General features: G+C 42.6%; 1 protein-coding gene across 1 annotated transcript; it reads right to left on the bottom strand.

Moving 5' to 3' along the window:
* Positions 1–9,395: 9,395 nt before the first annotated feature.
* Positions 9,396–22,799, bottom strand: Yipf4 (Yip1 domain family member 4). Its single transcript, XM_028873572.2, has 6 exons — positions 22,479–22,799; positions 19,945–20,104; positions 18,084–18,255; positions 14,429–14,506; positions 12,250–12,363; positions 9,396–10,431 (listed from the first exon to the last, which is right to left on the bottom strand). The coding sequence occupies exons 1-6, from the start codon at positions 22,555–22,557 to the stop codon at positions 10,294–10,296; spliced, it is 741 nt and encodes a 246-aa protein (XP_028729405.1). The 5' UTR covers positions 22,558–22,799; the 3' UTR covers positions 9,396–10,293.
* Positions 22,800–24,122: the final 1,323 nt, after the last annotated feature.

Genomic DNA, 24,122 nt, shown 5'->3' on the forward strand with positions numbered 1-24,122 from the left:
TGTATGTCTGTGCACCATATGCATACCTGATGCCCACAGAGGGGAGATGACAGTGTTGGGTCCCCTGCAGATGGAGTTATAAAGTCATGAACCACCGTTATGGGTACTGGGAATTGAACTTGGGTCTTCTGGAAGAACAATCAGTGCTTTTAACTGCTTGAGCCATATCTCCAGCTCCTACTTATTGATTTTTGAGACAACATCTCATATACCCAATGCTGGCCCCAAACTCACTATATCAATAAGGATGACCTTAAACTTCTGATTTTGCTGCCCTTACCTCTTGAATGCTGGGATTATAGATCCATGCCACCGTGACAGAGTTTCTTTTGTCTTTTGAAGATTTGTGTGTGTGAGAGCATTTGCACATATTTATGTGTGAGCACATACATGGAGGCCAGAAGAGCTTATCAGCTGTCCTCTATCACTCTCTACCTTCTCCTTTGAGGCGGTATCTCTCTCTGAACCTGGGGCTCTCCTTTTCTTGACTTGGCTGGGCCCCACCAAGCATGAGTGATTCTGTCTTTGCACCACTTGGACCTGGAGCTGCACGTGTGCCAACACACCCAATTTTGTTACCTGTGTGCTGGCATCCTGCCTCTGGTCCTTGCAATTTCTCAAAAAGCACCCTCCCCTGTTTGACAGATGAGCCATTTCTCCAGTCCTGAGTTTTATACAGCACTAGGGATCAAATTCAGAACTTCTTGTATGCTAGGTGAACACTACCAAGTGAACTACATCCCTAGCCTCTTAGTAGCCGGTTTTAAAAGTGTGCTTATTTAGTGTACAGTCTCTTAATTTTGACATTGTTAACATGTCAGAATAGAAAACTATTGGGGGAGGGGCCTTTATTGTACACTGCAGGGTATTTATTTGCCACATAGAGAAAAGAACTCCCAGACCTCCTTCCACATCCTAGGTAAGTACTCTACCACTGAGCTACATACAGCCCTGGCCTCAATATAGACTATTTAGCACCATTCCTGGTTCATACCACCAGATGCCAGTAACACCACCCCTAACACACACAGCAGCTGTGACAATGTCTTCAGACATTGAGAGTGTCCCCTTGGAATGGGGGTAGGAGGCAGGGCAAGACTGTTGCTGGCTGAGGATCACTGCAAAAGTGATAAAGTATTTTCAGGTTTATTACTACGGTGTCAGAATTGTCTGTTTTTATGTGATGAATTTGTCTAGCATGCTGCTGAGCATTGAACTTGAGAAATGTAAACCACCGTAGATTCTGGTTTTCAGGATAACAGAGCTTTAAGAATTGCTGCAGAGCAACGTTTTCAACTGACTTAGGAATAGCAGAACAAACCCAGCTCTGTATTTTTAGCTCAGGGAGTTTTGTCTTGAACCACACATGGCTGATAAATATGTGAAATCCAAGCTCTTAGGATTTCACTGGAGCTAGCCAGATGGTGTGCTTGTGATCTGCCTACAAAATCTTTCCACTCTTTTTAAATAAAAGCTATTTTTTTACTTTTCAGTTTAAAATTATATGCTTTTAGGTTCTTTCAAATTAAAAATGCAGGGTCCATGAGACACCAAACTACCACAAGTCTTATGATAAATCTAAGGGAAATGCCGTCTACTTTGTTTTTAATTCTCATCCTCCAATATCCTTACTTAACCTTGGCTTCCATTCTACAACAGAAAACACACATATTCTCCTTATTATGTGCCAGGCAGCATTCTAAATTCTTTTACATGTATTTAATTTTTTAAGTGTTTTAGGGGTTTTGTTTTGTTTTTGAAACAAGATCTTACTGCATAGTTCTGGCTGGGTTGGAACTTGCTACGTAGACCAGGCTAATCCTCTGCAAAAGCAGCCAGCACTCTTAATCTCTGACCCATTTTTATCATTCTCATATTCTTTATTGTAGTTATGTGTAATTACTATTCAGTTTTGAGGTCTAGGAGAAGCTAAGTAACTTGTCAAAGGTCTAATGGGTAAGCAGAGAGGCTGAATAGTCTTGCTCCAGACCTACCCTTTAAACATAAATATTTACAAATTAGAACAGTCAAGGAGGAGGCTGCTCTTCTAGAGGACTCAAGTCCAATCCCAGCATCCTCAAGGTGACTTATTTATGGAGTTACTGCTCATAACTCCAGAGGTGTTACCTACCCTCTCCTGGCCTTGATGGGCACCCACACACATGGCATATATTCATATTGACACAAACATAAAATAAAAATAAGTATTTTTTGAAAAAGGTTAAGAAAAAGCCTATGCTTTCAAATTCCTATTGAGTACTTGGCTTCAAAGTCATATCCTGTTTTCTACCTGGGAGGAAGGGAGCCAGGAATACACTATACGGCTGGCCTGGGACTCAATCCAAGAGACAGACTGGACAAAAATTGTTTTTTCCCTTTGGAATGCTGAAGATTTGCAGTTGAACCAGACTTTCTGTGCCTGTTTTCTTTCCTGATGGCTGAATTTAAGCCCTCTAAGGATTTCTAAACCTTAATAGAAATAGACTTCTGTTGAGTCTGCCCAACAATCCATTGGATATGATCAGAATTCACCTCAGGCTAAGCTGATGCTCCATATTCTCTTGTGGCTCAAACTTCAAAGTACTCATGTGAAGCAAGGAGATTGGTATTCAAGTCCAAAATGAATAAGATTAAGAATATTTATTTTTGAGACAGGGCCTCATGTAACCATAGCTGACCTCAGACTATGTACCTAAGGATAGTTTTGCATGCTTGTGCATCACACCTGTACGGTACCCAAGGAAGCCCAGAAGAGGGCTGTAGATCGGCTGGAAGTGGAGTTACAGATGAATGTAAACTGCCATGTGGGTGCTGGGAGTCATACCTGAGGCCTCAGGAAGAACAGCCAGTGGTCTGAACTACTGAACCATCTCTCCATCCTCCACCTTTGGGCTTCTGATCTGTACTACCCTGTCTGTGTACTGCTGGGGATCATGCCCAGGGCTTCAGGCATGCTAGGCAACCACTCTACCGACGAGCTACAGGCCTAGTCCAAACTGTGGATTTTTAGATAGAGTAAAAGGAACATATTCACTGGGCGTAGTGGCACACGCCTTTAATCCCAGCACTCGGAAGGCAGAGGCAGGCGGATCTCTGTGAGCTATAGGCCAACTTGATCTTCCAGGACATCCAGGGCTGTTAACACAGAGAAACACTGTCTTGGGAGGGGAAAAAGGGTACATATTCCTTTAAAATTCATGTAGAAATCTTTCAGGTCTGGGGATATAGTTCAGTAGAAGAGCACATATCTTACATGTGCAAGACCCTAGAAATTGATTCCCAGCACCAATTTGGGGGGCCCAAAACAGCTTGACCACACAGCTGCCATGACAGGTTTAGAGGCCCAGACACAGCTTCTGTGGCAAGCTTAGTAGACGGCAACACCCAAACCCAGGAAAAGCCATAAGCTGACTCCACCCAGGGAGGACCTGCATCTAAGAAGAAGTACCTGACATCCCAAACATTAGATAAGTTTAGATGTCCCTGAGACTAGCACACACCTATTTCTGTTTTCCAGATACCCCTAGACAAATGTCAGCCAATCAGGGTTCTGAACCCTGTAAACATCCTCACCCCAACCTCTGCTATGATAAAAAACTTCTACCCTGTCTGAGCTCAGGGTTCTCTGCTCTCACAGCTGCATCAGACAGACAGAGAGACCAAGCTCAGAGCTAGAAAATAAAGGCTCTTTGCTTTACATATGGGATTTGGTCTCCACGGTGGTCTTCTGGGGGTCCCCACATCTGGGCATAACAGGAACAGCAGGAACAGCAGGGCATTTTTTTAAATGTCCAAATCAAAGTCCATTAGAAGCTACTGATGGGCTCACAGTGCATCCATCCACTGTGAGCCTCCTTATTTTTTTTTTTTTTTTTTTTTTTTTGGTTTTTCGAGACAGGGTTTCTCTGTGTAGCTTTGCGCCTTTCCTGGAACTCACTTGGTAGCCCAGGCTGGCCTCGAACTCACAGAGATCCGCCTGCCTCTGCCTCCGGAGTGCTGGGATTAAAGGCGTGTGCCACCACCGCCCGGCGAGCCTCCTTATTTTTCTTTGGCCTCCAAGACTAGTCTCCAAAGTGATAAACCTGGGGTATGCTTTCAGGTCCTTTAAAAGTAGTTGGCGTGGCTAGGATTCATGTGAGGTACCTCCCATATGACTTCTAGATAGGACAGATATTAGCCATCATTCAATGTTGTTCAAACAATAGACTTATTCCTTTTTTTGCATGTGTGTTGCCTGCATGTATGTATGTTCACCACAAGCATGTGTGGTGCCCCAAGAGGTCAGAAGAGATTACCTGTGGAAACCTCTATGTGCTGGGAACTGAACTGTGTCTTTCCCAAGAGCAACAAGATCTCTTAGCCATGCAATCATCTCTCCAGCCACTTTTGGTTAGAACTACAGCCTATTTCTCATGACTGTAGGTAGATGCTGCAGTGACCATCTGAAGTCTCATATCTGGACCTCATTTTTCTTATCAGGAAGAAAATCATGCTGTGCATGATGATACATGCCTTTAATCCTAGCACTTGAGAGGTAAAGGCTGGCAAATCTCATCAAGTTCAAGGTCAGCCTGGTCTACATAGTGAGTTCTAGGCCAGCCTGGCTACATAATAAGACCCTGTATTAAAGAAGGTGATGAAGATCACTACTGAGAATAGTTGTCTAAATAGATATTTAAGCCCAGTGTTTGGAGTGTGATCCCTTGGACCACTGAACAAACCAATACTTTGGGGGGGGGGGTTTGTTGTTATACTTTCCTGCTAGGTGTGGAAGACCACGTAGGTGACCCAAATTAAAATTAATCATTGCCGGGCGGTGGTGGTGCACGCCTTTAATCCCAGCACTCCGGAGGCAGAGGCAGGCGGATCTCTGTGAGTTCGAGGCCAGCCTGGGCTACCAAGTGAGTTCCAGGAAAGGCGCAAAGCTACACAAGAGAAACCCTGTCTCGAAAAACCAAAAAAAAAAAATAAAATAAAATAAAATTAATCATTGTGTACTGTCTAGGACAGCTGAGGGTCTAGACATCAGGAGTCTCCTGGATTAAGGGGAACCTCTGGCTCCTCCAGCCTTCCTTTTGACTGTGGTTTTGCTTGGAATAATTTTCTAGGTTGACCCTCCTTTTTGTAGACTGGACATTGGTTAGAATTCACCTGGTGGTGTCTCCATGGCATTCCCAAACAAGAGAATAGGTAACGGCCTACAGTTACAGAACATTTCCAGAGATGCCCCCACAGTTCCCTGGAATCTAGTTGAGCTTGGAGAGCAAAGGAAGACTATTCTCCCTTTTAATCCCTCTGACCACCTGAGTATAGGCTTCCAAGTCTGGTTATTAAATACCCAGAAGATGTGTTATATAAGTCAGGTACTTTTAACTACTGTGTAATATTCATATAAAGCCTGAGCAAAAACCAAGCACTTTTAAGTAAACTTTGATTGGGCGTGCATTTTTGTTCTCTAAACCAGCTCTTGTAATTGTCACAACAGACCAATAATTCTATTGATTTAAGAGGTTGACATTGGCATATTGAACTTTGACCTTAGAAATTTGTCTCATTTTTTATACACCTTAAATAACTTACTAAGGCCTTTATAACTTGCATATGCTTTCTAGTTTTCTTTACCATTCTTTCAGCCATCTTAATTTTCCTACATACATACTGTTAAAACTGTGGGGCTTTGTAAATTCATGGATAAAGCTTTTCCCCCCACAGAGCTTTGGTTTCAGGGCCAGCTAGCACTCTACCACTAAGGTAAATCCCCAACCCCCACCACCACCCAGGTAAATTTTAAAGAAAGCACAGGACAGTAAAAAAAAAAAAAATCTCTGAATGATTTGTGCAGTCTACTTGTGCAAAGCCAGGCTTCTGGTTCCGAGTGAGTGGAAGCAGAGAAAAGCAGCGTTACCCAGTAAAACATCATCACACTGACGTTCACACTGTCCAGAAGTCAGCTAAGGGATTGGCTTGTTTTCCCCTTTTGTCAGGGTCCTCTCCATCCTCTCCACGGACTGTCAACCATCTCTTAGATCACTACTGTCACCACCATCATCGTTTTGAATTTAGTGCCCATCATCTAGAGTAAAGGACACTGAAAACAGTAACATCTGAAAGAACATGTAAGATTTTCCAGGGCTCAGTGGGGCAGAAACAAAAACAAACAAGAAACATGGAGTAAAGGGGTCTCCAGCAGGGAAACATCACTATCTTGGTGAGAAGAGAGGCTTGGAGCCACCGAGAAGAAACAGCAGACACCCAAAGGAACCCACATCTCCAACCTCCTGCACAAGCCAGGTGATTTCCCTGTCTCCTGCTGGAAGCAGCTTTTATTTTTATGTATTTTTTATTTTTTAATTTTTTTTTGTTTTTGTTTTTCAAGACAGGGTTTCTTTGTGTAGCTTTGTAGCCTGTCCTGGAATTGCTTTGTAGACCAGGCTGGCCTCAAAATCAGAGATCCACTTGCCTCTGCCTCCTGAGTGCTGGGATTAAAGATGTGCATCACCGCTGCCCAGCTGGAAGCAGCTTTTTTTTTTTTTTAAACCAGCCACTGGCGCCATGTCCTCCTCTTGAGCTGTGGTTGTGGCTGCCACAATGGCAGCCGCTCCTGGAAGCAGCTTTTAAAGCACCAGGTATTCTAGTCTTCTGGGTCCTGCTTGGGATCGGTGCCTTTCCAGACTTGGTTCTGGGATGCTACAAATTCACGAGATTTCCAGGTCCAGCCAATTCAAAGCGTCAGCTCCCTTTCGTAGCTAGCTAGTGCTAGAGACACATATAGGCTAACTCTCATCTAGAAACCAGTAAATACATCAAGCAAAACATTTGTCACTTTTTTTTTTTTTTTTTTTTTTTTTTTGGTTTTTCAAGACAGGTTTCTCTGTGTAGCTTTGCGCCTTTCCTGGAACTCACTTTGGAGACCAGGCTGGCCTCGAACTTGCAGAGATCTGCCTGCCTCTGCCTCCCGAGCGCTGGGATTAAAGGCGTGCACCACCACTGCCCGGCATTGTCACTGTTTTTTTTTTTTTTTTTTTTTTTTTTTGGTTTTTCGAGATGTCACTGTTTTTTAAAGACCTAACATTAAGGTCTGGTATAGTCTGATATAAAAGCAAACAAGAAATAATTCCATGGTGTTAGCACTAAGAGAGGTGAGCTCCTATGTCTTGCCATACAAAAATTGTAACTGTGACTGTCAAGATATGTCATTTGTGTCATGTTTTGACTTCCTTTCACTTCCTAAGCACAAGCTGTTGCTGGCAAAGGAGTCCACAAAAGATGCACAAGGAGCACAAAGGCATGCCCAATGCATGTGGATAAGGATGTTGCTCCCAGAGCATATGGAAAACTGGGAAGAACGTGACCTTGAAGCCATTTTAGTCCAGTATAGAGTTTGACATCAGAAGATGTGACCCTCGGAGTTGGCTGGGATTCTTTTGTTTTTTCAAGACAGGGTTTCTCTTTTAACAGCTCTAGCTGTCCTAGAACTTGCTCTCAAGACCAGGCTGGCCTCGAACTCACAGAGATCCACCTGCCTCTGCTGCCCAAGTGTTGGGATGAAAGGCATGTATCATCACCACCACTGGCACCTAGTGATTTCTTAATACTATGCCGGGTACTTTGAGTTTTACTTTGTAGAGTATTAGATATTTTGGTGTTTCTCCAAATGTTCTTGAATATTGACCTACAATTTGACTTTTCAAGGTTTGCTTCAACCTCTGTCTGGTGGGGCCAGAGCCGCAGTCTTTAATTTAGGCCTGTTTTCATCGTTTTGAGCATTCTCATGTTCCATGCATTTTTGAGGTTCTGCTGCTCTGGATCATGGGGACACCAAGTGTTCTCAGTATGTGAGCTGCGGAAGTGTCCCTATGACTTACAGGTGGTTTTCCTCATGGTCTCTGGCAGCTCTACTCATCCAGACCAGAAAGCAGCCTCACTGGTCGACTGTGTTCCCTTCCTGCCTGCACGACCTTCTCCTTGTAGTACTCTGCCCTGTAAACTGGAGCTGTTGTGGTTTCTCACAACTTTCCAACACTTGTCTTCTCAATTCAGGGCGACTGCTAGACTCTGCTTAGGTCCCCTTTGATGCTGCATCCTGTGAGTTTTCTAGGTAGCAAGCACAGACAATCATATGGTTTACCTCAGTTATGTCTGCTTTTGTTATAACTGTAGCACATTGTAATAATCTACTCCCACCCCCAGACACGGTTTCTCTGTGTATCCTTGGCTGTATCCTAGAACTAGCTCTGTAGACCAAGAGAACTCTGGCCTTGAACTCACAGAGTTCCACCTGTCTCTGCCTCCCTGATGGGATTAAAGGCATATGCCACCACCCAGCTTGAGTTGGCTGGAATTTAAGACCCTTAGAAACCAACTTTTTGTGAGCTAGAGAGATGCATTAGCAATTGGGAGTACTGGCTGCTCTTCCGGAGGACATGGGCTCGGTTCCCAGAATCCATATGGCAGCTCACAGCTATTTATCTGTAACTCCAGTTCAGGGGATCCGACAACTCTTACACAGACATACATACATCTTATCACTGACCCTATGCCCTGATAATTTTAAAATAATTTTTGAGTGAAATATTCCTAGAATATCTTTATGTAGCAATTAATAAGATTTTATAATCTGGTCTTGACTCCAGAAAAGTTTAGTTTCAGGGTCAACACTATGAACACCAACTAGGTATGTCAACTCTTGGCAAGTTGCAAAACAGAATCATCTATAAAGTTCACATGCAATTGCACAGAAATTTCCAGCATGTTTTAAATAAGTTGAAGCTTTTGATTTGAGCTGCATTAGAGCTATCCTTAGTCTTGTGTGGTTCATGAATTTGCAGGCTGGACATGCCTGGTAAGTGAGGGGTGTGGTTAACCAGCACAGCCCTGCCTACCATATGCAAGGTACGAGTTTGACGCAGCACAACAAAATGAACACGAAGCCTGAATAGCCATTCATACAAAGGGATGCCCACAGGAACCTCTCTGACAGATGTTTACCTTCTGCTGGTGCCTCTGTGGCCAAAGATACTTCTACACTACTTCTCAGTACTCCAAGTTCCTGAGGTTTTTAATCTCTCTAGGGCTTTCACTTGTTTTCCTAGATCTATTTTGCCTAAGGAACAGAGACGATGATGTTATACCATATCAGGAACAGAAGTTAACTTTTTTGGGCAAAACCAGAAAGAATAATACAATAATGTGCTAACAGGATTTGCTATTTTATGAACACAGATAAAATAGTTCATCTACTTTATAAAATAATATTAAAAGATATACATAGAATACAGGATTTACAAAAGAACTTCTTTGATAAAATTTTCTTAATATTTCCCTTAGCAAACAGTGTAAATTTGTCGGAAAGAAACCAATACTTTTTAAAGTATCAAGTAATATAGGAAAAAGTATTGTAAGACAAAGAACACAGCTGGAAAACGCTTTATTTTCTACTGCATTATAACATTGTTCAAGACCACACGACCTCAAAGGTCTCTTTCCCGCAACTTTTTATGATTGAAAGGTACCACTTAAAAAATATTTACTGATGCTATAAATATTATTTTTTCCTATATATTAATGATTTTAATGAATGCCACATTAATTATATCTCTTGCTGCTTTGGTCAAAAAGATAAACAGAAACTTTAAATCAAATGTTTAGACATTCAAAACTGTTTTTTAAGAGCATAGACACACAAACCAAATCTACACCGCAACTATTATTTCAAAAATTACACACAATTTAAAAACAAATTTGAAGTTTTAAATAAAAAACATTAATGGCCAAATTAAGGAAAGTTTAAGCATCAGATTTAGTATCTTAATTTTTAGGCTATTCAGAAATATATTTTGTGAATAAGAATTATTTCATAAATATATATGTATAAATATAAATAGGTATCTACAGGATCTGTGGTGTAGGAGAAAATTCTTCAAAGGAAAAAAATTGCACTTTTAGATTTTCAGGATATTGTCAATTTATATTTCAAGTGAGATACAATTACCCATCTAGGTGCATTTGGCACAAGTGTTCAGTTGAATATTGACACAATCTGAAAAAAACACAATGCTTTTTATTTATTCGCGGAATATGAAGAACCAAACAGAATTCAGAATTCTGACCAAAAAATCCCAGATAACTGCAATTACTTAAATACAAAAAATATTGTTTTAAAAAGACTTTAACCCTGTCTTTCTATCTGGAATGTATAAAATTTCTAGTTATGTTCTCTCCAAACCCTTCAGCAAGAACTCCCAGCTAAATACAAAGGTAACACCATCTTTTTCAACTCATGTACAACTTGGATCACACTCCAGTATATAAGGACAAAAAATAAATGTACAATAAGAAGATTGGATATATGAGGAGAGGCTTTTTGGTCTTGAATTCTTCACCTACAAGTAATGAAGCAGCACTGTAGGCAGCCCAGAACACACCGAACAGCTTAGAAAAGAGAAAGAGAGAAGACAGCAGCGTATTAGCAATCAATCGACATTTGGGAATCACAGAGAACATTTACGATGTTTTAAAAAAATGATTCAAGTGAGGCTTTTTTTGGTTTTTCGAGACAGGGTTTCTCTATGTAGCTTTGGAGCCTGTCCTAGAACTCACTCTGTAGACTAGGCTGGCCTCGAACTCACAGAGATCCGCCTGTCTCTGAGTGCTGGGACTAAAGGCGTGTGCCACCCTTGGCCAAGTGAGACTTTGGCACTTAACCTACTACCTGAATTCAAGGCCAGCCTGAACTACACAGCGAGTTCATGGCCAGCTGTGGCTATAATGTCAGACTGTCTAAAAACAAAAACAGGAGCAAACTAAAATACAACCCCCCCCATCCCCGCCCAAAAGCCATACCTGGATACAATGCGCCCATTCGTACAGCATACAAATAAATGAAACTTAACTATGTAGACCAAGCTGATCCCAAACTCAGACACTGAAGTACAGCTGTTTCCTGAATGTAAAGATTAAAGGGCTGTGCCACCATGCCCAGATCAAATTTAAGAGTTTCTAAGGTGACAGGCGGTGGTGGAGCACGCCTTTAATCCCAGCACTCGGGAGACAGAGGCAGGTGGGTCTCTGAGTTTGAGGCCAACCTGGTCTACAGAGTGAGATCCAGGACAGCCAGGGCTACACAGAGAAACCCTGTTTAAAAAAAAAAAAAAAAAAAAAAAAAAAAGCCAAACAAAAACAAAAATTTTCTAAGGAAAATAATTAGTGTTCAGTCTTTTAAACAAGTGGCCCTAGTGATTATGATCATGTATGTTATTTTTTTATTTTTTGAGACATGGTTTCATTCAGTATCCCGCTGTACTGGAATTGTTTGGCTCAGGCTTGCTTTTGAACCCACAACATGCTGGACTCATCCACCTCAGTGCTAGGAGTGTGAACTCCCAGAGGCCCCACACCCTGATGATCTGGCAACTTTTGAGAACACAATCATTTCTGCCACATTGTTGAATAAAATGATTCCTGAAAGAGGGCTCACAACTTGAGTTAAAATTGTACACATTATGGGCTGGAGAGATGGCTCAGAGGTTAAGAGCACTGCTTGCTCTTCCAGAGGTCCTGAGTTCAATTCCCAGAGACCACATGGTGGCTCACAACCATCTGTAATGAGATCTGGTGCCCTCTTCTGGCCTGCAGGGATACGTGCAGACAGAACACTGTAAACATAGTAAATAAATAAACCTTAAAAAAAAATTGTACACATAATTATTACCACTGTTTTCCTAGGAATGGGAAGAGGCACCAGATCTATGATAAGGACGGACACCAGGCTGTACCTTAGTCAAGACTAACTTCAAACTGCCCATGTATCTGAGGGGAACTTTCAATTTCTGGTCCTCCTGCTTTAATCTTCCAAGTGCTGGGATTAAAGGTGTAGGCCACCACCATGCCTGGCCTCAGTGGAATTTTAAATAAACACACCCCTCACAAATCTGCCCCATGGATTCATATTTAATAGTGCTGAGAAGAAATACTCAAAAAATTTTAAATATGACTATACTATCCTGAAGTTTTATTGGGTCTCCAGTCTCCCTGAGATGCCTATAGATTTCACAATTTCTGGTGGTAGGACGTGTGTGTGTGTGTGGGGGGGGGGGGGATCAAAAGAAACTAAATTGGTAAAAATTGTCTCTGTTCCCAAATACCACTGTCTCAGGAAGTTGTAAGTTTAGGTTACAATATTCTTAGCCTGAGGACCAACATACTTTGGTACAGAAAAGTCAGCTGTCTAGTTCATGCTGTATAACTTACTTTTATAAGTGTAGACACCATTTCAAAGGATCCAACCACCAAAAGTACAGGGGCTATCACAATGAGAGGAAGTAACGAATAGCCTATCACTCCAAGAACTTGGCCATATGCAACCTGTGAATTTTTAAAAATTGAAATAAATATCATAGGAATTAGGATACTTAATCATTTTTCAGAACCATTCTTTGTTGTACTGACATAAACATGAGAATCAAGAAATCACACCCAATGTATTTCAAATTATCACCTTGTCTTATACATTCCAGGGCCTTTTTACCACTGTATTTTCAATGTTTCAGTTTCCTGATAGTCAAAACCCACATTACCAGCCTTTGTCTCTCGCTTTAGGATGATGTCTAACCACCTTCAGTACACACACACACACACACACACACAAAACAAAGTAACTCTTAAGTCTTCTTACTCGTTTTCCCTTGGAACTGTAGTTTGAGGGTTGTAAAGCACTATCATAGGGTTCTCTCGAAGAGCAGCAAGTACTCTAACCACTGAGCCATCCCTCTGGCCTTCCCTCCCCTTTGGAGACTGGGTCTCCTGTAACTCAGGATGACTCAAACTCACTATGTAGTCAAGGACGACACTGAACTGACTGGTCTGCTTCCATCTCTGGAGTGTTGACCTACAATACCGAAGTTTTTTTTTTTTTTTTTTTTTTTTGGGGGGTGGGGAGTGGGGGTGTGAGGGGTGGAGGATATGGAGAGGAAACAAGATCTGGCCATGTATCCCAAGCTGGCTTCAAACTTGGTCCTCTGCCACAGCCTCCCCATGCCACGAGTACAGGTGTGGAACACCATATTTTGCTAAAAGACCATTTTAAAAGATCATAATCACCATTTTCAGATTAAAAATCCAAGATCCAAAGAAGTCATGTGTGGCACAGAGAGACAGAAGGAAGGGCAACTAGGAGACCGTGAACAGAAGCTTACCATAACTACTTTTTTTTCTGAGACAGGGTTTCTCTGTGTAGTTTTGGTGCCTGCCCTGGATCTTGTTCTACAGACCAGGCTGGCCTCAAACTCACAGAGATCCGCCTGGCTCTGTCTCTCCAGCGCTGGGACTAAAGGTGTGCGCCACCGCCGCAGCCGCCCAGCTGATTTTTTTTTTTATTTAATTTTTATTCATGGGTATGTTCTTGGGTCCATGTGTATGTGCTAATGGAAGTCAGGACAAGGCATTCAACACCTGGAACTGTAGTGATAAACAGTTCTTTCTTAGATGCCATGTGGGGGCTGGGAACTGAACTCAGGGGCTCTCCAAGAGCAACAAGTGCTCTTAAGTGCTGAACCCTCTCTCTGGCCAGTGCTAGGAATTTAACCCAGGCCTCCAGATTTGAGCTACACCACAGCCTTCAAGTAAATATTTAAAGATCACAAAGCAGTCATACATATTTTCTCTCACTCAAGTACTAGTTAAGCCCTACCATACTTGAGTTCCCAGACCAAACAAGACTGTTATGTTCATGGTAGTTAAGACGGTATATGGAACTAATGTTTTCTTGTTTTTTTGAGATAGGATCTATCTATACAGCCCTGGCTGTCCTGGAACTCACTACACAGACCAGGCTGGCCTCAGAATTCTACCTGCCACTTGCTTCCTCCTGAATGCTGGGATTAAATGCATGCATCACCACATCTGGCAAAAGCAGTGTTTTCTAAATGACAAATGTGTGATGTTGCAAAACCATTAGATGGGTTAAAAATATCCATTCAGCACAATTTTTTGTGCTGAGAAGTCTGATCTACATAACAAGTTTCTAGGTTAGTCAGGGCCACATAGTGACACTGTCTCCAAAACAAACAGACAGACAGGCTGGAGAGAGGGCTCCAGCAGTCACAGGCATGTAATGCTCTTGCAGCACACCTGAGTTCAGCTCCCAACACCTGGCCAGCTCCAGCTGGACAAGGTCTGATGACCTCTTCTGGAATCCACGGGTACCTGCACTCATTTGTACATACACAGGTACACAAAATTATTTTTTTTTCTTTCCTTTTGTGACATCCCCACCCTTTTACCTCAGTACTTAGGAAGCAGAAACACGCATATCTTTGTGAATTCAAGGCCAGTCTGGTCTACAAAGTGAGTTCCAGGGCTCTATAGTGAGACTGTCTAGAAAACAAAACAAAAACAAACACTAAAGAACCTTTCAAAATTAAGTACTTACTTCTCCACCAAGAACTCTAGCCAGTAAGAAAATTGTCAGTGAACCAAATATCCAAATGGTTATAATCCATGAGACCACCTTACAAAGGAAAAAGAAATCATTAATTAAAAAAATCTAATAAAATGCTATGTTTTCAGAAATTCAACTCTCTGCTACTTAAGACAGCTTAGTAAGCCCCATTTTAGGTCAGAGGTTCTGTTAGTTCTCAAGCACATTTCCACAACTTACAAATACAAGGTGTAATACAAACTCAGAACCAAACTGAAAATTCAACAATTACTAACTGCTAAAGAAACTTCAGTATTTCGAAAGGGGCAGGTGGTGCACGCCTTTAATCCCAGCACTCAGGAGGCAGAGGCAGGTGGATCTCTGTGAGTTTGAGGCCAGCCTGGGCTACACAGTGAGTTCCAAGAAAGGCTCCAAAGCTACACAGAGAAATCCGGTCTCAAAAACAAACAAAAATCTTCAGTATTCCAGGACACATGACAAAAGATTATATATATATATATATATATATATTTGGTTTTTCAAGGCAGGGTTTCTCTGTGTAGCTCTGGCTGTCCCACAACTCACTCTGTAGATCAGGCTGGCCTGGAACTCAGAGATCTGCCTGCCTCTGCCTCCCAAACATATGCACTGGTAATAAAAGATAACTTTAAAGAAGACAAAATGTTTACTATTAGCTCCCATGGCTTATCACATCCTACAAGCAAAAATCATTCCCAAAATAAGCTGCCAGTTCTCCTAAGAAGTCTTTAAAACTTACTTATACATTCATGTAATTATTGAATATGGCAGACATGTCAGGTAATTTTAACTCCTCATATATACTTAACAGCACAAATAATACTCCATTAGAACATAAACATATGGGAATGGTGGTGGCGCACACCTTTAATCCCAGAGGTAAGGAGGCAGAGGCAGGTGGATTTCTGTGTGTTTGAAGCCAGCCTTCTCTACAGAGTGAGTTCCAGGTCACCCAGGGTTGTTACACAGAGAAAGCCTGTCTCTAAACAAAAACCAAACAAAAAAAAAAAAAAAAAAAAAAAAAAAGAAAGAAAGAAAATAAAAGAAACATAAACACTGCCTAGATCTTGGTTTCCTCCTTCATTCTGACCTGGGTCTCACATGGTAGTGCAGGCTGGCTTCAAACTCACCACGTACCTCAGGATGACCCCAAACCTACAGCAGTCTTCTTTCCTCAGCCTCCCACTACACCCAACTTCCTGATTTTGGTTCCTAATATTCCCTCACTAGAATGGAACCTTTTTAAGAGTACTGACTGCTTTCCAGGCTCCATCAGAGAAATAACACAAACTTGGTTTATACACGCCTGTGGGGTTAGAAAAAAAGTATGCTCGAGAAGTATGTAACATGGACTAAGAAACAGCTCAGCTGATAAAGTGCTTGCTCACAAGCCTGAGGCTTGATTCCCAAGACTCACACAAAAAGCTGGCTGAAGTAATCCCAGCACTGGGGAAATGGAGGCAGAACCTAGCCTAACTGGCAAGCCCCAGGTCTAACTTAGACCCTGTCCCAAAAATCAAAGTAGACAGCGTTCTGAAGAACAACCATCAAAGTTGACTCCTGGTCAGCATGTGTAAACACACAAATGCACACTCACCTGCCCACACACAAACACAAATGGTGCATGCACACACATACACACACAAAGTAAGGGGTGAGCGCAAAAGTCACAGAAAGCCTGAAGATGCTCCCAATGGCTAAAGCTGGAACAATAAAATAAACGGTAATATTGGGTGTTGAGAGAACAAAATGAACATTCAAGAACCCATACTGATGTAAGTAACTGGGTAATAAAGTAACAGGAAAGAAGGGTGGCTGTTCCTTAGAAAACACTTAATAAACATAGATGAAATGAAGGAATTAGGATAATTACCATTCAATCAATACTATAGGACTAATTGGGTTCAAAATTTATTAGGCTTAAGTTTGATGAGAAACAAAGTATTTAAATAATTGCAAAGTATCTCTAGAGCATATTAATAATAAAGAAGACAAATTGGTGGCACATACCTTTATCTTAATACTCAGATATCTGAGGCAGGAGGATCACAAGATCAAAGCCTGCCTAGGCTACATAGTAAGCCCCAAAACAAAATAAAAACAAATTAGCGAGACCATGTCTCACAAACAAAAATAAGGCTAGATACACAGCTCAGGGATAAAGTACTTGCTTATTACCAGGAATGAGGCTATATGTGTTTGCTTTCCTATGGCTGTGACAAACACCATGACCAAAAGCAACTTGTGTTTTTTTTCTTTATTTTGCTTTTTTCTTGCTTTTTAGAGACAAGGTCTCACTATGAATCCCTGTCTGTCCCGGGACTGGCTATGTGGATCATCAGTCCAGCCTCATATTCACAGAGAACTACCTGATGGTTCTGCTTCCCAAGTGCTAGGATTAAGGCATGCCCCACAACACTTGGCCTAATAGAATCATTTGACAAGACAATTCAAAATCACCTAGGGACGTTGGGTGGTGGTGGTGGGGGGGGGGTGGTGGTGGTGGTGGTGGTGTACACCTTTAATCCCAGAATTCAGGAGGCAGAGGCAGGTGGATCTCTGAGTTTGAGGCCAGCCTGGTCTACAGAGTGAGTTCCAGGATAGCCACAGAGAAACCCTGTCTCAGAAAAAAGCAAAAAGCAAAAAAGCAAAAAAAAAAAAAACAAAAAAACCCAACAACAACAAAATCACTTAGGAGACAGACCTCTGGGTAGGAGTGTCTAAGTTTGGTTAATGGATGTGGGAAGATCTACCAAATGTGAATGGTATTATTCCATGAGTTGGGGTAGGTAAGTGAAGGAAATGGAAGAAGAGGCAAGCTTCTCGCATCATGTCCTCCCCACCGTGAACTGTGAGCCAAAATAAATCCTTCCTTCCTCAGGGTGCTTCTGCCTGGTATTTAGTCACAGAGAACTGAAAAGATGGCTCTGCTGTAAGAACATGTCACTCTTCTGAGACTCAAATTTAATTGTCAGCACTCACACTGGGTATGACTTCAACTCCTGTAGAATTCAATACCTCTGACTTTCCTAGGTATCAGCACTACATGCACATACCCCACACACACACATTTTTTTTTTTTTTTTTGGGGGGGAGACAGGAACTTGCTATGCAGACCAGGCTGTCCTTGAACTCACAGGGATCCACCTGCCTCTGCCTCACACATACACTTAATTAAAAATAAAATTACTCATAAAAAAAAAAACAACTAATAAAATGTGGAAAACTTGGGGCTAGGGACAGCTTAGTGGATAAGAGTACTGGCTGCTCTTGCAAGGGGCCCAGGAGATTCCTAGCACCCACAGGATGACTAAAAGCCATCCATCAGCCCAGCTCCAGGGAATCCAACAGCCATGCGCATAGTATACACACTTGCACGCAGGCAAAACATACATATAAAATAAAATAAATGAAAATGTAAAATAAAATGTGGATACACTGACAAAGAATCAATCCAAGGTACACCCAACTTAATCCATTATGAAACAATTTCAGGAATGAACAATCGAGGAAAATGGGCAAATATAAAACATCTTTCTAATATGTTTTTATAGTAAGTATGTGACTACACCTAATTTCTGAGTCTCATAAAAAGATCTAATGTCTGTATAAAGTGAGGTATACTTACCCTAAACTGTCCATACAATGATATCATTGAAAAGAAGAGGACAACAGCCAGTGGACCCCAAAAGTCAGGGTTGTCTCTCACCACTTGTCTATTAAACCCAAGCGACGGCATGGGCATCAAAACACAGCGGATTTTGTAGTAGATGTCCTTCAGATCAATGTCCAATTCTTCCCTACAATTGTAAAAGAAGACTCTTAAAAAACATGTCATTTTGAATAGTAAAATAGGTTTAAAAGAACTTTACATTTAAACTAGACAGCATTTGAAGTATACATTAGACTGATTCCATGGGAAAATACCTCAGTTTTAGAGATGCTGAAAATTCTACAATCTCACAGTTGCTGGTGTTTTGAAACTATAGTAGCATGAAGTGAAATAAAGTGCTTCCAAGGTCTGCCTCTGCCCGAGTACTGGGATAAAGACGTGTGCCACCTTGCCTGGCCCAGAATTATGTTTTAAACCTGAATTTCACCCTTAACTACACCAGAACCTTGGATCTTTTGATGACACTGATTTGATGACTTAATTGACAAAAGACATTTATCTTTGGTCAAACAAGGTAAACAGTGCAGAGCATATCTGTTTATATGTATGTAAAAGAAACACAGGACTTTATTTTTTTTAAAGTGGTCTCTCTCTCTCTCTCTCTTTTGAGAGAGGGTCTCACCAAGTATCCTTGCTGGCCTCAAACTCAAAAAGACCACCTGTCTCTCTGTCTCTGGAGTGCTGGGATTGAAGGCATGCCAGCAGAGTGGATCTCTTTCTTTTAAAGATTCACTTATTAAAGATTCACACGTAAGTGTGAATCTGTTGGAGTGCATGACCAGTTCTAAGTGCAGGTGAAAGTGCCTGTCACACTCACTGAGGCCAGAAGCAGGTGCCAGGTATTCTTCTCTATCATTCTCCATATGGTCCTTTTGAGACAGGGTCTCTCCCTGAACCTACAGCTCAGGTTTCCTTGGCTGAACTCCGGATGCTTATGTTTCTACCTCTCAAATACTGAAATCACATGCATATATTACAAAGTCTGGCTTCCAGCTATAACTTTGTTTTGTTTTGGTTTTTTTGGTTTTTTGAGACAGGTTTTCTCTGTGTAGCTTTTGGAACCTATCCTGGAACTCACTCTGTAGACCAGGCTGGCCTTGAACTCACAGAGTTCCTCCTGCCTCTGCCTTCCCGAGTGCTGGGATTAAAAGCATGTGCCACCACTGCCTGGCTCCAGCTTTAATATTTTTAAAGAGATTTTTTTTTAAAATAAGTGTTTTATCTGCATGTATGCCTGTATAATACATGAGTGCCTGATGCCCTCAGAAGTCAGAAGAGGGAATCGGATCCCCTGGACTAGAGTTACAAGCAGCTGTGAGCCACCATGTGGGTTCTGGGCAGAAACCCAGTCTTCTGCAAGAGCAGCAAGTGCTCTTGACCACTGTGCCATCTCTCCAGTTCCCATTTCAGAAGCTCCTGACACCCACATTCAACAGGCTAAAAGCATTCTTTCCTCACTGCTTCAGTTTTTTAGAGTACCAGTAAAACTGAAAACTGCTGCTGCTTTTAGACTTGTTTATGTGCATGTGTGTTTGTATAAGTGAATGCCAAGCATATATGGGTGCCCACAAAGGCCAGAAGACAACGTCAGATCCCGAGAAGCTGGAGCAACCGGCAGTAGTGTTGCCAGAGATGGATGGTGACGGCACTAAGCTCCAGTTCTCTGAAGGAGCAGGAAGCACTCATAACTGCTGACCCATCTCTCTAGCCTATTACTGTTTTTCACCCAAGAGGTTAAAATTCTCCTCATCTGTCTTTAAAAACATCAAGAGCATAAGCATCCCTTCAAATCACAACTGAAGTATTCTTCACATACAGGAGTGGCTTGTTATCTTCAGGATCCTCGTCTTCAACTTCCAAAAGCCAGCCATAGCCTCTTTGTCTCAGAAATGTAGTTGCTGTAGATTCTTTGATGAACTCTCCACCTCCACCGAGATTTAATTTGACATCTGGAGTTGCTATAGAACCACTGAGATCTTAGGAGAGAAGACAAAACTGTGAACCAGGGTGAAATATGTGAATGTGAACTGAAATGTACATATATTCAAATAACTATAATTTGCCAGTCTTTATGAATATTTGCTATTCCATATAATCTTCACTTTTTATCAATGACAGACATTGTACTACTTTTCATTTTACAATTAGAAAAAACAAAAACAAAACAACAAAACAAAACCAGAAGAGGTGAAACATGTGTCAGGTACACTGGTATATGCCTGTAATCCCAGCACTCAGGAGGCTAAGGCATGTAGCCCAGGCTGGCCTCAAATTCAATACATAGACAAGGATGATCATGAACTTCTGGTCTTCCTGCTTCCACCTTCCAAATGCTAGGATGAGTCACTGTAGTGGGTAGCCATTCCAGCTTTGGTCTGGAAGTTCCAACCCCCATTGAGGTTTTGGTAACTATCACGCCCACAAGGCGGGGCCAAGGGAGGGCCTGAAGACTGGGACATGCAGCGCTATTGCTGCTGGGAGCCCGGATGCTAGAGGTGATGGAGGATGGAGCAGCGTTCTCCAGAGAACATCGCCAGACTACTGCTGCTGCTGCTGCGTCTTTCCCAGAACCCTCAACCTACCTATTCCTTCATTTGTAAGGTACACCATTAAATAAATCTCCTTTTAACTACGTGGAGTGGCCTTAATAATTTTACCAATAAGTCGCCATCCTACCTTATACAGTGCTGGAGATTAAACTCTGCCTTCTGCCTCCTATCAATTAAGTAAGCTCCTCCCTAAGCCCTACACCATATTTTTTTTTTATAGCATATATCATTCCACCAAAATTTCTATCTCTTTCCTATCAGTCCAATATCTGATAGGCTACATCTTGTAAAATATCACCTCCATAAAATTTTCCTGACTTTCGTTACTATTTTGTCTAAGAAAGTCTCATTCTAGTCCAGGCTGGACTTGAACGCTCCTTAATCTCTCGTTTTAGCCTCTCAAGAGCAGGTAATTACAGATGTGATCCATCTTGCCTGGCTTTCTCTGATCTAGTTAGGAATAATTTCCTCCTCTTTAATTTTTTATGAAATTCTAAGCCAGTGCTTCTCAAAAATGTTAATGTGCTTATGAATTACCCAGAGATCCTGACATAATATAAATCCAGATGAAGGGAGATTATACCTATGAGCCAGGTAATGTTAATTCTCCTGGCATGCAGACATAAACCAGAATTATCTATTTGTCTGACATAAAGTAATAACACCCAGTTGCTTTGGAGACTGAGGCAAAAACCACACATTCAAGGCAACATTGGCTACATATTGACTTTAAGGCGAGCATGGGTAATTTAGTGTGACTGGGATTAAAGGACTGCTCCAAAATAATTAAATAAATAATTAAAGGACTGGCTCCAAAATAATTTCTAAAGGAAGGAATAAAATATATTTATAGAAACCAGATTTTGAATAAAAATCTATGTTCATCTCTAGACCGAAATTTCTTTTCTTTCTTCTTTGTTGAGACAAGGTCTCACTCAGTATGTAGTCCTGGCTGGCCTGGAACTTGATATGTACGTAGTCCAGGCTGGCCTTAAACTCATAGAGATCTACCTGCCTCTGCCTTCCAAGCTCTGGGATCACTGGGATTCACCACCCAACACATCCTAGTCTCTTAGACTGATTTTCTAAAAACGAAATCAGCTTGTTTTTTCATATTAGGCAGTTAAATCTGGTCTCTGGAAAGTAAATAAAATTAAAGCAAAAACCCAAAATTACTAGAGGATAATAAAGCGTCAGGTTAAAAGGAGTTGAACAAAGAGGGGGGAAATCCCATGCAGCAGAAAAATCTTCCCAGCTCAATCAGATGATCAAAACAATACAAGCCAAGTCTGTAGATGAGGCCGTTGGGGACGCTGAGTTGAATTCCTGAAGTTTCAAATGCTCCTAAATCCAGCTTTCTGAATACTGTGGTCAAACACTGCAAACTGTGTGGACACAAAGATTTGGGCTAGAAATCAAATTCAATAAAAACCACGACACTTCGAGGAAGTGATCCTTAACCTGCCCAGAGAAACCTCAGGAGAAAGAAGAAAAAAAGCTTTTCTATTAATAGCAGAGGAACACAGCCCCACTTTGTTCTCATGCTTCGATCCCTGACTCTTTCTGGAGTAACCGCGGGGCCGAGCACTTCGGAAAGAACAAACACCCGGACAGATCGGCGGGGTCACTTGTGTGGCTCGCAGCCGGGGATGGTGGGGGAGGCGCAGCGGCGGCGGGGCCCGCGCCCCGCACCCTCCCTCCCTCGTCACGGGCGGCCTCGGGGGAAGGCCCAAGCGGGCAGAGGGGCGGAGCCCCGACTCTGCCATCCCTGTCCCCGGAGCCCCGGCCGGCCCGCTCTCACCTTCCGCGTCCGCCGAGGAGACAAAGGTGAAGTCCCCGTTGGCGGGCGCATAGGCCGGGGGCGGGCCCGGAGGCTGCATCCCGCCGGCCTCGGAGCCCTCGGCGGTGCTGGAGCGCGGCTGGGCCCAAGGCCTCGGGGACGATCCGCAACGCTCGAGCTACCGGGCGGCCTGCGAGCCGGGAGGCACGGGCTGGGACGAGGACGGAGACAGGCGAGCCAGGCCACCCGGCGGCTGCTCCTGCCGCGGTCGCACCGGAGTCCGGCCGGTGGCGAGCGCCCAAGCACCACGACGCCGGCGACCTGACAGGCCCATAACAGTGACAGCGCCGCCAGGATTGGCTGTTTGTAATCGGCTCTCCCATTGGCTCCCGGGGGAAGGTGCTGATTGGCCCTTCCTGGTGTTGATTCCGGAACTCAACCCCGCACCGGAAGTGATCGCAGAAAAATCGCTCTTCCGCCCTCAGCTGTTGGTTTAAATCGTCCACGCCCTCTCCTGTTTGAACCCCCACCTCTCCCCCCGTCAGTTTTTACCCACACGTTCTCCTCCTCGTCGTTGTGAAACAGAATGTGAGAGGTTAGTCGTGTGGGATGGCTCACGCTTGTCTTCCCAGCGCTGTGGAAGCCGAGGCAGGAGGATTGCTCTGGGCTCGAGGCCAGCTTTGGCTACAAAGTGAGGCCCCATCTCAAAGCAAAAACTACTTAAGTTTCAAGACTTCCACCCCTCATCTCTGACCCCAAGATTCTGTTACCCTTACACATGGTATAGAATGTTGAGGAAGTTTTATGTTGTTTCAAAGCCTTAGTCTCCTCTCCTGTGATATAAAGGGGCAGGATCGGACAATGGGCGTAGTACAGCTGTAAATTGCCACCTACAGACTAGGCATAGTCCTTTATGAGGAAGGCAACAGACCAGAGAATAAATTAGGACAACACCCAAGTCCCCTTGCTTCTCACCTAGTGCTGATTTCATCTGTCCGCTGATAAACGCCCCAAAGTTTACAAACTCACCTACGTTTTTATTTTTAAAGACTTATTTTATGTGTGTGTGTGCCTGGATGTATATATGTGCACCACATGTTTGCAGGTGCCTCCAGAAACCACAAGAAGGCTTCAGATCCCCTAGAACAGGAGTTAAAGTTCCTAGGGCCTGAGTGGGTCCTGGGAACCCAAACTCAAATCTCTCCAAACGCAGCCAGTGCTCTTAACCTCTGAGCCACCTTTCCAGCCCCTCGTCTATGTTTATAATCTTCAAAGGAACTTTTTATCATTTATAATTATGTATGTGTGTATACACATGCGTGCAGGTTCCTGTGAGGCCAGAAGAGAGTATCCAGTCCCCTGGAAATAGAGTCATAAGCAGTTGGGAGCAGCCTGACATGGATGCTGAGAACAGAACTCAGGGCCTCTGCAAGAGCAGTATGGACTCTAATATATGAGCCATCTCTTTGCTCCCCACCTATGTTTTACAATTGTTCAAATAAATATAATTAAATTTAATATTCAAGCTATGTAAAAGTGGCTTCCAATTTGGGGTAGTCTGAGGATATATGGTGAAACAGGTATGGAAATATGCACAAGGAATCTATAATGGAGCAAAGGAAAGACATACATAGCCTGTAATATCTTAAAAGGAATTTGGGGAAA

Source organism: Peromyscus leucopus, chromosome 22, assembly GCF_004664715.2.
Source record: "Peromyscus leucopus breed LL Stock chromosome 22, UCI_PerLeu_2.1, whole genome shotgun sequence".
NCBI classification, from domain to species: Eukaryota; Metazoa; Chordata; class Mammalia; order Rodentia; family Cricetidae; genus Peromyscus; species Peromyscus leucopus.